Genomic DNA, 17,390 nt, shown 5'->3' on the forward strand with positions numbered 1-17,390 from the left:
GTCTAATTTCTTTTCAGTTAGGTAATCTTTCACATTGGGGGCAAATGCATGGTATAACCAGTCATAGAAAAAGTCCCTAGTGACCCATGCCTTACTGTTTGCCCTCCACAGCACACACAAATTAGCCTTGAGGATATTCTTTTGCCTGAACGCTCTGGGAGTTTCTGAGTGATACACTAATAAAGGCTTCACTTTGCAATCACCACTAGCATTGGAACACATCAACAGAGTAAGCCTGTCTTTCATAGGCTTATGTCCTGGGAGTGCCTTTTCCTCCTGAGTAATGTAGGTCCTGCTTGGCATTTTCTTCCAAAACAGGCCTGTTTCATCACAATTAAACACTTGTTCAGGTTTCAGTCCTTCACTGTCTATGTACTCCTTGAATTCCTGCACATATTTTTCAGCTGCTTTGTGGTCTGAACTGGCAGCCTCACCATGCCTTATCACACTATGTATGCCACTACGCTTCTTAAATCTCTCAAACCAACCTTTGCTGGCCTTAAATTCACTCACATCATCACTAGTCGCAGGCATTTTTTTAATTAAATCCTCATGCAACTTCCTAGCCTTTTCACTTATGATCACTTGAGAGATGCTATCTCCTGCTATCTGTTTTTCATTTATCCATACCAATAAGAGTCTCTCAACATCTTCCATCACTTGCGATCTCTGTTTCGAAAACACAGTTGAACCTTTGGCAAGAACAGCTTCCTTGATTGCCGTTTTGTTGCCCGCAATAGTAGCAATGGTTGATTGGGGTTTATTATACAACCTGGCCAGCTCGGAGACACGCACTCCACTTTCATATTTATCAATGATCTCTTTCTTCATCTCTATAGTAATTCTTACCCTTATTGCTGTACGGTTGGCACTAGAAGCTTTCTTGGGGCCAATGGTCACTTATTTTGCAGATAAAATCACCAAAAACACTGTAATAATATGAAATGTTTCGATTGTATGCTTGGATGTTACCGCGGAGGCTGGCTGGTAAACAATGCCACCGGCGGAACATGTGAGGCTGGCTCAGGCCGCACATTAGACGCGTCTCGGACAAACAGCGTTGAGCGGGTTTTTTAGCGGTATGCAAGGCAAAATCTTAGCGATAAAATGTATCGGAATGCGGATTTAACGTTATGTAAGGCCAACGGTATGCGGGGGTCCACTGTACAACATATCCCTCCAAACTGCCAATATCCCAAACCCCTCCTTTAAAGTGCAAGCATTGTACTTCCCATTTCCAGGACTCAAGTCCGACTATATGAAAATAACCGGTTTCCCTGAATCCCTTCACTAAATATTACCCTGCTCACACTCCAACAGATCGTCAGGTCCCAAGTACCATTCACTCCTATCTAACACGCTCATGCATGCTTGCTGGAAGTCCAAGCCCCTCACCCACAAAACCTCCTTTACCCCCTCTCTCCAACCCTTTCGAGGACAACCCCTACCCCTCCTTCCTTCCCCTATAGATTTATATGCTTTCCATGTCATTCTGCTTTGATCCATTCTCTCTAAATGACCAAACCACCTCAACAACCCCTCTTCTGCCCTCTGACTAATGCTTTTATTAACTACACACCTTTTCCTAATTTCCACACTCCAAATTTTCTGCATAATATTTACACCACACATTGCCCTTAGACAGGACATCTCCACTGCCTCCAACCATCTCCTCACTGCTGCATTTATCACCCAAGCTTCACAACCATATAAGAGTGTTGGTACTACTATACTTTCATACATTCCCTTCTTTGCCTCCATAGATAACGTTTTTTGACTCCACATATACTTCAACGCTCCACTTACCTTTTTTCCCTCATCAATTCTATGATTAACCTCATCCTTCATAAATCCATCTGCCGACATGTCAACTCCCAAGTATCTGAAAACATTCACTTCTTCCATATTCCTCCTCCCCAATTTGATATCCAATTTTTCTTTATCTAAATCATTTGATACCCTCATTACCTTACTCTTTTCTATGTTCACTTTCAACTTTCTACCTTTACACACATTCCCAAACTCATCCAATAACCTTTGCAATTTTTCTTTAGAATCTCCCATAAGCACAGTATCATCAGCAAAAAGTAACTGTGTCAATTCCCATTTTGAATTTGATTCCCCATAATTTAATCCCACCCCTCTCCCGAACACCCTAGCATTTACTTCTTTTACAACCCCATCTATAAATATATTAAACAACCATGGTGACATTACACAACCCTGTCTAAGACCTACTTTTACCGGGAAGTATTCTCCCTCTCTTCTACACACCCTAACCTGAGCCTCGCTATCCTCATAAAAACTCTTAACACCATTTAGTAACCTACCACCTATTCCATATACAGTGGACCCCTGGTTAACGATTTTAATCCGTGCAAGAGGGGTAATTGTTATGCGAAATAATCGTTATGTGAATGAATTTTCCCCATAAGAAATAATGGAAATAAAATTAATCCGTGCAAGACACCCAAAAGTATGAAAAAAAAATTTTTACCACATGAAATATACATTTTCCCACACACAAAGAGAAGGATACATGCACAATAGTAGAGTAGTACATGCACAGTATATATTGTGCATGTACTAGTCTACTAAATGAATAAATGACACTTACCTTTATTGAAGATGCAGCAATGACTGATGAGACACTGTGTCCTGGGAGTGCCTTTTCCTCCTGAGTACTGTAGGTCCTGTTTGGCATTTTCTTCCAGAACAGGCCTTATCACACTGTGTATGCCACTACGATTCTTAAATCTCTCAAACCAACCTTTGCTGGCTTTAAATTCACCAATATGAGCACTAGTTCCAGGCATTTTTCCCTGTTCACCTGGGTGTTAGTCGACTTGTGTGGGTTGCATCCTGGGAGACAAGATTAAGGACCCCAATGGAAATAAGTTAGACAGTCTTCGATGACACTGACTTTTTTGGGTTATCCTGGGTGGCAAATCCTCTGGGGTTAATTGTTTCTTGGTATTCTCAATAAGCCACACCAACAACGGTGCTACAGCAGCAGCAGCAGCTGACAGTGCAGCAGCAGCAGCAGCAGCAGCTGACAGTGCAGCAGCAGCAGCAGCAGCTGTACCACCAATAGTAGCGATGGTTGATTGGGGTTTATTATACAACCTGGCCAGCTCGGAGACATGCACTCCACTTTCATACTTATCAATGATCTTTTTCTTCATCTCTATTGTAATTCTCACCCTTATCTCTCTCTCCAGGTATTGCTGTAGGGTTGGCACTAGAAGCTTTCTTGGGGCCCATGGTCACTTATTTTCCAGAAAAAGCACCGAAAACACTGTAATAATACGAAATATTCCGATTGTATGCTTGGATGTTACCGCGGAGGCTGGCTGGTAAACAATGCCACCGGCGGAACATGTGAGCGTGGTTCAGGCCGCACATTGGACGCGTCTCGGACGAAAATCGGTAAGCGGGTTTTTAAGCGGTATGTGAGGCAAAATTTTTGCAATTAAAGTAAGCGGTATGCGAAATAATCGCTATGTGATGCCATCGTTATGCGGGGGTCCACTGTACTTGCAACATCTGCCACATTGCTCCTCTATCCACTCTATCATATGCCTTTTCTAAATCCATAAATGCAATAAAAACTTCCCTACCTTTATCTAAATACTGTTCACATATATGCTTCAATGTAAACACTTGATCTACACATCCCCTACCCACTCTGAAACCTCCCTGCTCATCCGCAATCCTACATTCTGTCTTACCTCTAATTCTTTCAATTATAACCCTACCGTATACTTTTCCTGGTATACTCAGTAAACTTATTCCTCTATAATTTTTACAATCTCTTTTGTCCCCTTTCCCTTTATATAAAGGGACTATACATGCTCTCCGCCAATCCCTAGGTACCTTCCCCTCTTTCATACATTTATTAAACAAAAGTACCAACCACTATAACACTATATCCCCCCTGCTTTTAACATTTCTGTCATGATCCCATCAGTTCCAGCTGCTTTACCCCCTTTCATTCTACGTAATGCCTCACGTACCTCCCCCACACTTACATTCTGCTCTTCTTCACTCCTAAAAGATAGTATACCTCCCTGGCCAGTGCATGAAATTACCGCCTCCCTTTCTTCCTCAACATTTAAAAGTTCCTCAAAATATTCTCGCCATCTACCTAATACCTCCCTTTCCCCATCTACTAACTCCCCTACTCTGTTTTTAACTGACAAATCCATACTTTCCCTAGGCTTTCTTAACTTGTTTAACTCGCTCCAAAATTTTTTCTTGTTTTCATTAAAATTTCTTGACAGTGCCTCTCCCACTCTATCATCTGCTCTCCTTTTGCACTCTCTCACCACACTCTTCACCTTTCTTTTACTCTCCATATACTCTGCTCTTCTTATAACACTTCTGCTTTGTAAAAACCTCTCATAAGCTACCTTTTTCTCTTTTATCACACCCTTTACTTCATCATTCCACCAATCACTCCTCTTTCCTCCTGCCCCCACCCTCCTATAACCACAAACTTCTGCCACGCATTCTAATACTGCATTTTTAAAACTATTCCAACCCTCTTCAACCCCCTCACTACTCATCTTTGCACTAGCCCACCTTTCTGCCAATAGCCGCTTATATCTCACCCGAACTTCCTCCTCCCTTAGTTTATACACTTTCACCTCCCTCTTACTTGTTGTTGCCACCTTCCTCTTTTCCCATCTACCTCTTACTCTAACTGTAGCTACAACTAAATAATAATCCGATATATCAGTTGCCCCTCTATAAACATGTACATCCTGGAGCCTACCCATCAACCTTTTATCCACCAATACATAATCTAACAAATTACTTTCCTTACGTGCTGTATCATACCTTGTATATTTATTTATCCTCTTTTTCATAAAATATGTATTACTTATTACCAAATCTCTTTCTACACATAGCTCAATTAAAGGCTCCCCATTTACATTTACCCCTGGCACCCCAAATTTTCCTACTACTCCCTCCACAACATTTTTACCCACTTTAGCATTGAAATCCCCAACCACCATTACTCTCACGTAAATATATTGCTTTATATTATTATCTGACTTAGTTATATTTATTAGGTAGGATGTAACATTTATATATTATTCAGTGCTCATAGTTCGAGTGTTAATTAGCTGACAACATTGTCTAACTACTTTGTTTTCTCTCCGCTCGTTACGATGCCAGCTTCTGTGTTGCTAGGCAGCAGCAGTCCACGGAGAGTCACGTGATCGGGGGGGGGGTGATCACACCTCGCCTGGAGTAGTCCGCCTGGGCTGCGCTGCCTATTGTCTGTTTGACTTTCTTCTAACAAGACACCCCTCACCTGCTCTCCCTTGTGGGCCCTTCTTAGAAGATCGTTTCTGTCGCTTTCTTGTTGTTAGTTCTGTGTAACTCTGTTCACAGATCATAGCCTAGACTTAGTGATTTTCGACATTGTACTGAGGTTGTGTGTCGCATAGACACACTGAGAAACTCAGGTCCTGAGCTGTAGCTTCTGACCTAATTTGTACTGGTATCTGTGTACTGTCACAGTCGGGGATTCTCTTATGCTGAACTTAGATTCAGTAGTATGGGAGTTTTGTGACTTTTGTGGAGGATCTGCAGATGGTCCCTACTTAGTGTCATTATATTATCTCCTTGTTCCTGATTCTGTGTCGTTGTTGCTTGTTATATTGTTGTTCAGCTTATCAGTCGTTTTATTGTTCAAGCAAGCTGTTCTGATTGCCAGGTTGGTCAAGAAGTTAGTTTATGTGAGGACTTTTAGTCAGTCACTGGTTAAGTCTAGTCGAGTCTTGAGACATAGCGAACTACTTAGAGCACTTACACACGTACACACAAACTTATTTGTATATATGTGTATTATGTTATTAAATTCTAATAATGTACCAGACAGTACTTAAAAGCCATAAATATGTGCCTTCAGTACAATAATACTGTACACGAGAGAAGTGTAGGAACTTGTATCCTATATTATATTCAGTTGATTACTATAATTTACTTTGATAATATACGCCTAGACAATTTTGTTAATAAACTTATTAAATTTTAATTTCTTTAGTTAGTAGCCTACCAGTTGTAATCCTGAAGCACTATTGAATCTTACTGAATTCTAATGGATAATTGGACCAGGATACTGACTGCTTGTTGCAAAAACCCAGTAACAGGCTGGATGCTAGACTGGCAGTCCTTTCTAGTATTCACTGGAGATCTCTATGCTTATTAGAAATCGCGCTTTTTGTAACATCATCCTATCTTGAGTAATGTCAGGAAAATGTTGGTGTCTAGTGATTTATTAAAAAGTAATGTAATGGTGGATAGAGGACTTGAGCCACTAGTTTGTACAATAATGGTGGGACATGAGCTAGATTTCCAGATTTATTTTTTAGTGAATTAATAATCATGGTGACTTCAGTGAGTTCAGTTGGGGCAAGATAGAGGGATGTTGGGTAGTTTCCATCTAAGTAATCACTCCCTTGGGTATTAGTGCTTGGAATTTTACTGGCGAGACTTGATCCTATGGTTGAAAAGAAGTTATCGATCTTGTTAGCCATTGCAGCTAACAAGATAATAAAGCACGTTGTCCAATAAATGTCCAAGTAGCCATTCTGATATGCAGTCATAAATGGGTTGACATTATTTATACAATTATTACAATATTGCAGTAGTCTGCATAACAATAAATCTTCTATTTTTTGTTTGAATAAAAATTCAAAATAGAAAGCGAGAGTAATATCAGAGGGGCCTGGAGACGTGACTGACGAACAAAGAAAATGTTATTTTAGAGCCAGGAATGTCTGCATTGTTCATTCTGGACCCTATTTTGAAATTGTCATATTTTTTAATTTTTGTGAAATTGGCCAAATTGCAAATTTCTGACCACGTTATTGGGTAGTTGAAATCGGTAAATGGGCAGTTTCTTGTACTCAATCGATAGAAAAAATGGAGTTCTAAAGAAACAGCAATGAGTTTGGTCGCCTGAAACAATAGAATTACTTGAAAATAGGACTCAAAATGGGCAAAATCGCTGATTCGTAAATATCGCTGAAGTCGCTAACTTCGCGAGAGTGTAATTCTGTCAGTTTTCCATCAAATTTTATTCTTTTGGTGTCCTTACAATTGGGTAAAGATTCTTTATCATTTTATAAGAATTTTTTTTTTTTTTTTTTTAGAAAATTTTGCGACACCAGGAGATGCCTCAGGATTTGGGGTTGTGACAGTCAAGGGGTTAAAACTAGATTATATATCAATATAGCACCTGATTTAGACTTATTGTTGCAGTAATGCTAATGTAAACTACTCACAATAGCCTTCTGCAGCACTGTATACATTCCACTTTTGAAAAGATTATTGGACCAACATTACTTAACTCATTGTGCCATGGAAAAAAGAGTAATCTTGCACTTGTCTTTGACACATGTCTGCCATCTTTATCTTAGTCATTTTACTCCCTTTTCATGATTAAATATTTTTTTGTCTCTTCCTCAGTACCTGCATGTGCACAACGTTCTCCACAGGGATCTCAAATCACAGAATATTTTCCTTACCCGATCAGGACTTATTAAACTGGGTGACTTTGGCATTGCACGAATTCTGAATTCTTCTGTTGATATGGCAACAACAATGATTGGAACTCCTTCCTACATGGTATGTTATCTGTTGTATGGGTGCTCCTTGATTTACAATGGGGTTACGTTATGATGAACCCATCGTAAGTTGAAAGTGTCATTAAGTCAAATATATGATAACTTTTTTTTTCCACAAACCAGCTGTATCCCACCGAGGCAGGGTGACCCAAAAAGAAAAATGAAAGTTTTTCTTTTTAAATTTAGTAATTTATACAGAAGGGATTATGATAAATACTACATAAATAAATAACTACTGTCACTGAATAAGTAAATAAACAAATAATTCCTGTAACTAATACGTACCAGTATTGCAGAGCAAATAAATGAATACAATTCAATTCAATTCAATTCAAGTTTATTCTCTATAATGGTTACAATGTGGGGTTTACAGGTTTTGGGTATTTTGTGGCTTACATGTTATAAAATACTAATTACAGAGGGGGCCACTAGGACACCTAGCATGGCTAGGCATTTCGAGCAGACTTATATTAATTCTTAACATTAAGTCCTTACAGATTATAGTATTAAGGCTAAGTGAGTACATCATAATTTTGAGTTTAGCAATGTGAATGCTTTTGTTTTGGCACAATGCAAGGTGTTTATATTTGAGTAACATAGGCAAACTTATGACTGGTTAGGATTTATTATTTTAAGATTAAGATTAGTATTTCTCCTAGGTAGTAGGTTGGTAGACAGCAACCGCCCAGGGAGGTACTACCGTCCTGCCAAGTGAGTGTAAAACGTAAGCCTGTAATTGTTTTACATGATGGTAGGATTGCTGGTGTCCTTTTTTCTGTCTCATGAACATGCAAGATTTCAGGTACGTCTTGCTACTTCTACTTACACTTAGGTCACACTACACATACATGTACAAGCACATATATGCACACCCCTCTGGGTTTTCTTCTATTTTCTTTCTAGTTCTTATTCTTGTTTATTTCCTCTTATCTCCATGGGGAAGTGGAACAGAATTCTTCCTCCGTAAGCCATGCGTGTTGTAAGAGGCGACTAAAATGCCGGGAGCAAGGGGCTAGTAACCTCTTCTCCTGTATATATTACTAAATGTAAAAGGAGAAACTTTCGTTTTTCCTTTTGGGCCACCCCGCCTCGGTGGGATACGGCTGGTGTGTTGAAAGAAAGAAAGAATTAGTATTTCTGGGTTTATAGTCAATGGGTGAGTGAGTGTAATTTTGAAAGACCAGGTGGTTATCCTGTAGTTAGTTGTCGGGGTGGATCAGGGAGATAAGATGTTTTCTAACTGTAGTTTTGAAAGTGATGAATGTGTCTGCAGTTCTAGAATTTTCAGGTAGGGTATTCCAGATTTTAGGTCCTTTGAAATACATTGAATTTTTGTAAAGGTTTAGTCGAACTCGGGGAATGTCATAGAGATGTTTGTGTCTGGTGTTATGCCTGTGGATCCTGTCACAACTATCAAGAAAGTGTTTTAGGTCAAGGTTAATATTGGAATTTAAGGTCCTGTAGATATAGATTGCACAGTAGTAAGTGTGGATGTTCTGAACAGGGAGTAAGTTTAGATCTATGAAGAGTGGGGGGGGGGGTGTTGCCAGGGATGGGATTTAGTGATTATTCTTACTGCGGCTTTTTGTTGGGTTATTATTGGCTTTAGGTGTGTTGCTGCAGTTGAACCCCAAGCACAGATAGCATAGGTGAGGTATGGATATATAAGTGAATGGTATAGTGTGAGATGGGCAGTTTGCGGTACGTAGTATCGTATCTTGGAGAGGATCCCCACCATTTTGGATACTTTTTTTGTTATGTGTTGGATATGGGTGCCGAAATTTAGGTTGTTGTCGAGGTATAGGCCAAGGAATTTGCCCTCATTATGTCTGGCAATTAGAGTGTTGTCGATCTTAATGTTAAGTTGCGCAATACCTGCTCTGCTACCAAACATAATATAGTAGGTTTTGCCAGTGTTAAGTGTAAGTTTATTGGCTGTCATCCAAGTCGATATTTTGAGTAGCTCCTCGTTAACAGTGGTGTTGAGGGTGGCAAGATTAGGGTGGGAGATGACATAAGTCGTGTCGTCAGCAAAGAGAATGGGTTTCAGGTGTTGGGATATGTTTGGAAGATCATTGATGTAAATGAGGAAGAGCAGAGGTCCAAGGACACTTCCCTGCGGAACTCCAGTATCAAGTGGCCGTATTGATGAGGCTGTGTCTTTAATGGTGACATACTGATACCTATTAGAAAGGTAGGATTTAAAATATGCAAGTGCATGGCCTCTTATACCATAGTGGTCAAGTTTGTGGTGTAGGATGCCGTGGTCTACTGTGTCAAATGCTTTTTTTAGGTCAATAAAAATTCCTAGCGGATATTCCTTATTTTCCAATGCTTTGTAAAGTAAGTCTAGCATTTTTATAATTGCATCATTAGTGCTTTTATTTTTCCTGAATCTAAATTGGCAGGGGTTGAGTATGTTTTGTGACGTTATAAATGAATATACGTAGTCTCCTGTGCACGAGTTTCTCGAAGATTTTGGATAGCAATGGTAAGTTTGATATTGGCCTATAGTTGTTTATGTCTGTAGGGTCACCACCTTTATGTATTGGTGTAACCCATGCTGTCTTGAGTAATGTCGGGAAAGTGCTAGTTTCTAGTGACTTGTTAAAAAGTAATGTAATAGCATGCGAAAGGACATGGGCCGCTCGCTTGTACAATAATGATGGGACGTGAGACAGATTCCCCGAGTTATTTTTAAGTGACTTTATGATCGCGGTGACTTCCGTGGGCTCAGCTGGTACAAGATAGAAGGAATTTGGGAAATTCCCATCTAGGTAGTCCCCGGCACGGGCATTGGTACGTGGGATTTTACTGGCGAGATTAGATTCTATGTTTGAGAAGAAGTCGTTTATCCTATCAATAATGTACGGTACAAAAAACAAGTTTTACATCATTGTAAAGTCAAAATATCATAAGTCAAAGTATGGTGTTAAATACTGTGATATTTTTACTACCCTCAAATGTTTGTTCTATAGAACTGCAGCATAGAGCAACTGACAATAATGGTTCTGAATAATTTTCTATGGCTATTTACACTAAATTCACTGTATAGATTAATGATGAGTACGAATACAACACCTCGCATAACAGGACAATTTAATATACTTTGGTTTTGCCTTTCAGAGTCCAGAATTATTTGCTGGTCTTCCTTACAACTACAAATCGGATATATGGGCTTTAGGATGTTTACTTTATGAATTGGCAACTCTAAAACACCCTTTTCCTGTCCGTGATATGTCGTCTCTGATCTACAGAATATACAGTGGCAAGGTGGGTACACATGTTCAGATATTATTATCCGTTTTTTTTTTTTTTTTTTTTTTTTTTTTTTTTTTTTTTTTTTTTTTTTTTTTTTTTTTTTTTTTTTTAACATGCTGGCTGTCTCCTACCAAGGCAAGGTGACCCAAAGAAGAAGAAACTTTCACCATCATTCACATTATCATTCTTGCCAGAGGCTTGCAGATATGACAGTTTTAGATGTCTCTCTAAACAGCAAATATCTCAAACCCCTTCTTCAGAGTGCAGGCTAAAACAGAGAGAACCCCTAGGTTCAACCAGTGATTCACAGAGGGAGAGAAAGGAAAGAACAAGACCATGGACAGCTACAGAAAGTAAAGTGCAGATGAGTATAGAGAAGTGAGGAGATAGAGATAGAGAGGTAGATAAAGAGAGATAGATAGATAAAGAAAGATAGAGAGAGAGAGAGAGAGAGAGATATGAATATACTAGTGGTACTTCCCACCTCCAAATATCATTAATACTTTGATAATTTCTTTATGCATGGGTATAATTTTTTGGAGTAATAAAAAGTACATGTATAGGTTTCCCACCTGGCTAGTGGCACATAAAGTGAATTCACAAGTGCCGCACATCTTGATTAACCCCTTAAGTGTCCGTGCTGTAGTATAACGGGTTTGAAGTCTCTGTCCATGCCATAGACCTATGTGATGAGCTCGGCTCACTCAGAGAAGCTGGGAGTGGTAATTTTAGGCCTTGATATGAGAGAATGGGTCAATGCAGTAAGTATGCAACATTTACAAAAAAAAAGTCCTGCCCTCACAGTGCATAATGGGGAAAAATTGCAACCCTCCAGGTTTTTTTTTTATTTAAATTAGCAACTTTGCATTGTATTTTTGAATGGATTTTATTATTAAATTCTCGGTTTCTTGGTATCAGTTGATAGAATGGAAGATATATTATAGAAATAGAGATGATTTTGATTTGTTTTAGGACTGGAAGTAGCATGAAATTGAGCTCAAAAGTAACAGAATATTTTTTTTTTTAATTCTTGGACACTGGATATTTCTCACATCAGGGGTGTGCACACTTAACCCTTTGACTGTTTATGTCGTATATATACGTTTTACTCGCCACTGTTTCCGACGTATTTATACGCGTAAATTCTAGCAGCTTCAAATCAAGCAGGAGAAAGCTGGTAGGCCCACATGTGAGAAAATGGGTCTGTGTGGTCACTGTGCACCACATAAAAAAAATCCTGCAGCACGCAGTGCATAATGAGAAAAAAAAGACTGACTGTTTTTTTGGATTAAAATGCCGACTTTGAGGTGTATTTTCTTACAGTATTTATCGTTGTATTCCCGTTTTCATGGTCTCAGGTGATAAAATGGAAAACATATTATAGAAAAAGAGATGATTTTCATTACTTTCATGATGAAAATGACCTTGAAATTGAGCTCAAAATAGCGGAAATGTTCGATTTTTACCAATGGTCAGGAGTAAGCAAATTACACCACACGTCCAATACACATCAACTGGGGAGTCTAATATTCTTTCACTAATGCACTGATATTATTTATATCATTTTTACAATAATGCATTAGTCTGCATATCAGTAAATTTTGTATTTTTTTGTATGAATTATAAATCAATATAAAAAGCAATAGTAATAGTGTATAAGAGGGGCCTAGAGATGTGACTAATGAACAGAGGATATGTTATTTTAGTGCCAAGAATGTCTACATTGTTTACTCTGGACCCTATTTTGAAATTGGCATCTTTTTAATTTGTGTGAAATTGGCCAAATTGCCAATTTCTGACCACTTCATTGGGTAGTTCAAATCGGTAAATGGGCGTTTTCTTGTACTCAACTGATAGAAAAAATGGTTGTTCCAGTTTGGTCAACTGGAACAACGGAATTGGCCAAAAACAGGGCTCAAAGTCGGCGAAATTGCCGATGCGTATATATTGCCGAGACCGCTAACTTTGCGGGAGCGTAATTCCGTGAGTTTTCGACCAAATTTCGTACTTTTGGTGTCATTACCATTGGGAAAAGATTCTCAATCATTTCATAAGAAAAATAATTTTATTTTTTTCCAAAACTTTTGCGACATAGAATGACAGTTTCAGAAAGGGGCTTGCGACAGTCAAAGGGTTAGGGAATTAATGTTTACCAAAGAAATTGAGTTTACCACAAATGCTACAAATGATCATTGACACACAAAAATGAATAGTCAAAAACAGCTGAGGAAAAAATTAAATAAAAATTTCATTGATAATCGTCATTACGGATGGTGGCATATCAAGATTTTTGCCATTATTGATACTTGGTTTTAGGTTAATACCAATGCCATCAAACTAAGCTTATACCTACCACTACCATCAAAATTAGCAGATAGCCACTGATATCTATACTCGGTTTTAGGCCACTGCCTATACTGTTAAAATTAGCCAATACCATCGATACCTATACATCGGCACACTCCAATCCTAGTCGCATTTTACCCTTCTCCTCCTATCACCAACCAACCTTGTCTGTCTGGGTTAAAGTGCACATGTTATGAACATATGAATGCAATATCTCCTTAAGACACCTGCTGTCCATGTTCACCCATCAGTAAAATAGGTACCTGGGTGTTAGTCAACTGGTGTGGGTTGCATCCTAGAAGAAAACTGACCTAATTGACCCAAAATGCTCTATACAAGGAGGAGCTTTCTATATAGTAGTATGTCATTGATGTCAACTAGGCTTGCATACCTTGTACATGTACTTGTAGAAATAGTTTTTTTTTTTTTTTCCCCAACAAGTCGGCCATCTCCCACCAAGGCAGGGTGACCCAAAAAGAAAGAAAATCCCCAAAAAGAAAATACTTTCATCATCATTCAACACTTTCATCTCACTCACACATAATAACTGTTTTTGCAGAGGTGCCCAGAATACAATAGTTTAGAAGTATATACGTATAAAAATACACATGTCTCTCCAAACTGCCAATATCCCAAACCCCTCCTTTAAAGTGGAGGCATTGCACTTCCCATTTCCAGGACTTAAGTCCGGTTATATAAAATAACCGGTTTTCCTGAATCCCTTCGCTAAATATTACCCTGCACACACTCCAACAGATCGTCAGGTCCCAAATACCATTTGTCTCCATTCACTTGTATCTAACACGCTCAGGCACGCTTGATGGAAATCCAAACCCCTCGCCCACAACACCTCCTTTACCCCCTCCCTTCAACCTTTTCGAGGACGACCCCTACCCCGCCTTCCTTTCCCTACAGATTTATACGCTCTCCATGTCATTCTACTTTGATCCATTCTCTCTAAATGACCAAACCACCTCATATGGGAATCTTTATTGAAGAAACGTTTCGCCGCACAGTGGCTTCATCAGTCCAATACAAAGTAGAAATGGGTAAGGAGAGTAGAAGTTTGAGGTAATCAGTCCCTCAACCTGGAATCGATGTGTTCAGTCCATCACTCTTGTAGGAAGTGCAGCATAGGGCTAGAGAGGTGGCTTATATACTGCGGTGAGATGAGTTGAAGCAGGAGGAGGCGGGATCACAGTGGGACCTGCCACTAGTGTAAGTAGGTCGTCGTCCAAAGGTTGGGCAAGTGTTGAAGTCTTTGTACCAAGATCCCATGATGTTGCAGTGTCTGACAGATGTGATGAATGGTTTTGAAAACCGACAAGTTGAAGAATTGAGACACTTATGCAACATATGGGAATCTTTATTGAAGAAACGTTTCGCCACACAGTGGCTTCATCAGTCTCAATTCTTCAACTTGTCAGTTTTCAAAACCATTTATCACATCTGTCAGACACTGCAACATCATGGGATCTTGGTACAAAGACTTCAACACTTGCCCAACCTTTGGACGACGACCTACTTACACTAGTGGCAGGTCCCACTGTGATCCCACCTCCTCCTGCTTCAACTCATCTCACCGCAGTATATAAGCCACCTCTCTGGCCCTATGCTGCACTTCCTACAAGAGTGATGGACTGAACACATCGATTCCAGGTTGAGGGACTGATTACCTCAAACTTCTACTCTCCTTACCCATTTCTACTTTGTATTGGACTGATGAAGCAACTGTGTGGCGAAATGTTTCTTCAATAAAGATTCCCATATGTTGCATAAGTGTTTCAATTCTTCAACTTGTTGGTTTTCAAAACCATTCATCACAGATTCCCTTCTTTGCCTCCATAAATAACATTTTTTGCCTCCACGTATACCTCAATGCACCACTCACCTTTTTTCCTTCATCAATTCTATGATTAACCTCATCCTTCATAAATTCATCTGCTGACATGTCAACTCCCAAATATCTGAAAACATTCACTTCTTCCATACTCCTCCTCCCCAATTTGATATCCAATTTTTATCTAAATCATTTGATACTCTCATCTCCTTACTCTTTTCTGTGTTCACTTTCAACTTTCTACCTTTACACACATTCCCAAATTCGTCCACTAACCTTTGCAATTTTTCTTTAGAATCTCCCATGAGCACAGTATCATCAGCAAAAAGTAACTGTGTCAACTCCCATTTTGTATTTAATTCCCCATAATTTAATCCCACCCCCCTCCCGAACACCCTAGCATTTACTTCTTTTACAACCCCATCTATAAATATATTAAACAACCATGGTGACATTACACATCCCTGTCTAAGACCTACTTTTACTGGGAAGTAGTCTCTCTCTCTTCTACACACCCTAACCTGAGCCTCACTATCCTCATAAAAACTCTTTACAGCATTTAGTAACTTACCACCTATTCCATACATTTGCAACATCTGCTACATTGCTCCCCTATCCACTCTATCATATGCCTTTTCTAAATCCATAAGTGCAATAAAAATTTCCCTACCTTTATCTAAATACTGCTCACATATATGCTTCAGTGTAAACACTTGATCTACACATCCCCTACCCACTCTAAAACCTCCTTGCTCATCCGCAATTCTACATTCTGTCTTGCCTCTAATTCTTTCAATAATAACCCTACCGTACACTTTTCCTCGCATACTCAGTAAACTTATTCCTCTATAATTTTTACAATCTCTTTTGTCCCCCTTCCCTTTATATAAAGGGACTATATATGCTCTCTGCCAATCCCTTGGTACCTTCCCCTCTTTCATACATTTATTAAAGAAAAATATCAACCACTCCAACACTATGTGACCCCCTGCTTTTAACATTTCCGTCAGTTCCAGCTGCTTTACCCCCTTTCATTCTATGTAATGCCTCACGCACCTCCCTCACACTCACATCCTGCTCTTCTTCACTCCTAAAAGATGATATACCTCCCTGGCCAGTGCATGAAATTACCGCCTCCCTTTCTTCATCGACATTTAAAAGTTCCTCGAAATATTCTCGCCATCTACCCAAAACCTCCATCTCCCCATCTACTAACTCCCCTTCTCTGTTTTTAACTGACATATCCATTTGTTCCCTAGGCTTTCTTAACTTGTTTAACTCCAAAATTTTTTCTTATTTTCATTAAAATTCCTTGACAGTACCTCCCACTCTATCATCCGCTCTCCTTTTGCACTCTCTCACCACTCTCTTCACCTTTCTTTTACTCTCCATATACTCTACTCTTCTTATAACACTTCTGCTTTTTAAATACCTCTCATAAGCTACCTTTTTCTCTTTTATCACACCCTTTACTTCATCATTCCACCAATCACTCCTCTTTCCTCCTGCACCCACTCTCCTATAACCACAAACTTCTGCTCCACATTCTAATACTGCATTTTTAAAACTATTCCAACCCTCTTCAACCCCCCCACTACTCATACCTGCACCAGCCCACCTTTCTGCCAATAGTTGCTTATATTTTGCCCGAACTTCCTCCTCCCTTAGTTTATACACTTTCACCTCCCTCTTACTTGTTGCCATTTTCCTCTTATCCCATCTACCTCTTACTCTAACTCTAACTACAACTAGATAATGATCCGATATATCAGTTGCCCCTCTATAAACATGTACATCCTGGAGCCTACCCATCAACCTTTTATCCACCAATACATAATCTAACAAACTACTTTCATTACGTGCTACATCATACCTTATATATTTATTTATCCTCTTTTTCATAAAATATGTATTACTTATTACCAAACCTCTTTATACACATAGTTCAATTAAAGGCTCCCAATTTTCATTTACCCCTGGCACCCCAAATTTACCTACTACTCCCTCCACAACATTTTTTCCCACTTTAGCATTAAAATCCCCAACCACAAGTACTCTCACACTTGGTTCAAAACTCCCCACGCAATTACTCAACATTTCCCAAAATCTCTCTCCTCTATACTTCTCTCTTCCCCAGGTGCATAAACACTAACTATGACCCACTTCTCACATCCAACTTTTATTTTACTCCACATAATCCTTGAATTAATACATTTATAGTCTCTCTTTTCCTGCCATAGCTTATCCTTCAACATTATTGCTACTCCTTCTTTAGCTCTAACTCTATTAGAAACCCCTGA

The 17,390-nt window shown here is 39.2% G+C and overlaps 1 protein-coding gene across 4 annotated transcripts in view; it reads left to right on the plus strand.

The window, feature by feature from the left end:
* Window positions 1–17,390, plus strand: part of LOC128694220 (uncharacterized) — a 67,661-nt gene that overhangs the window by 31,091 nt on the left and 19,180 nt on the right. For all 4 annotated transcript variants that reach the window (XM_053784223.2, XM_053784222.1, XM_053784221.1 and 1 more), the window contains exons 6-7: window positions 7,486–7,644; window positions 10,770–10,916. In XM_053784223.2, the coding sequence (XP_053640198.1) occupies window positions 7,486–7,644; window positions 10,770–10,916 (306 nt within the window). The remainder of the gene's footprint in view (window positions 1–7,485; window positions 7,645–10,769; window positions 10,917–17,390) is intronic.

This window comes from Cherax quadricarinatus, chromosome 43 (genome assembly GCF_038502225.1).
Source record: "Cherax quadricarinatus isolate ZL_2023a chromosome 43, ASM3850222v1, whole genome shotgun sequence".
Lineage (NCBI taxonomy): Eukaryota > Metazoa > Arthropoda > Malacostraca > Decapoda > Parastacidae > Cherax > Cherax quadricarinatus.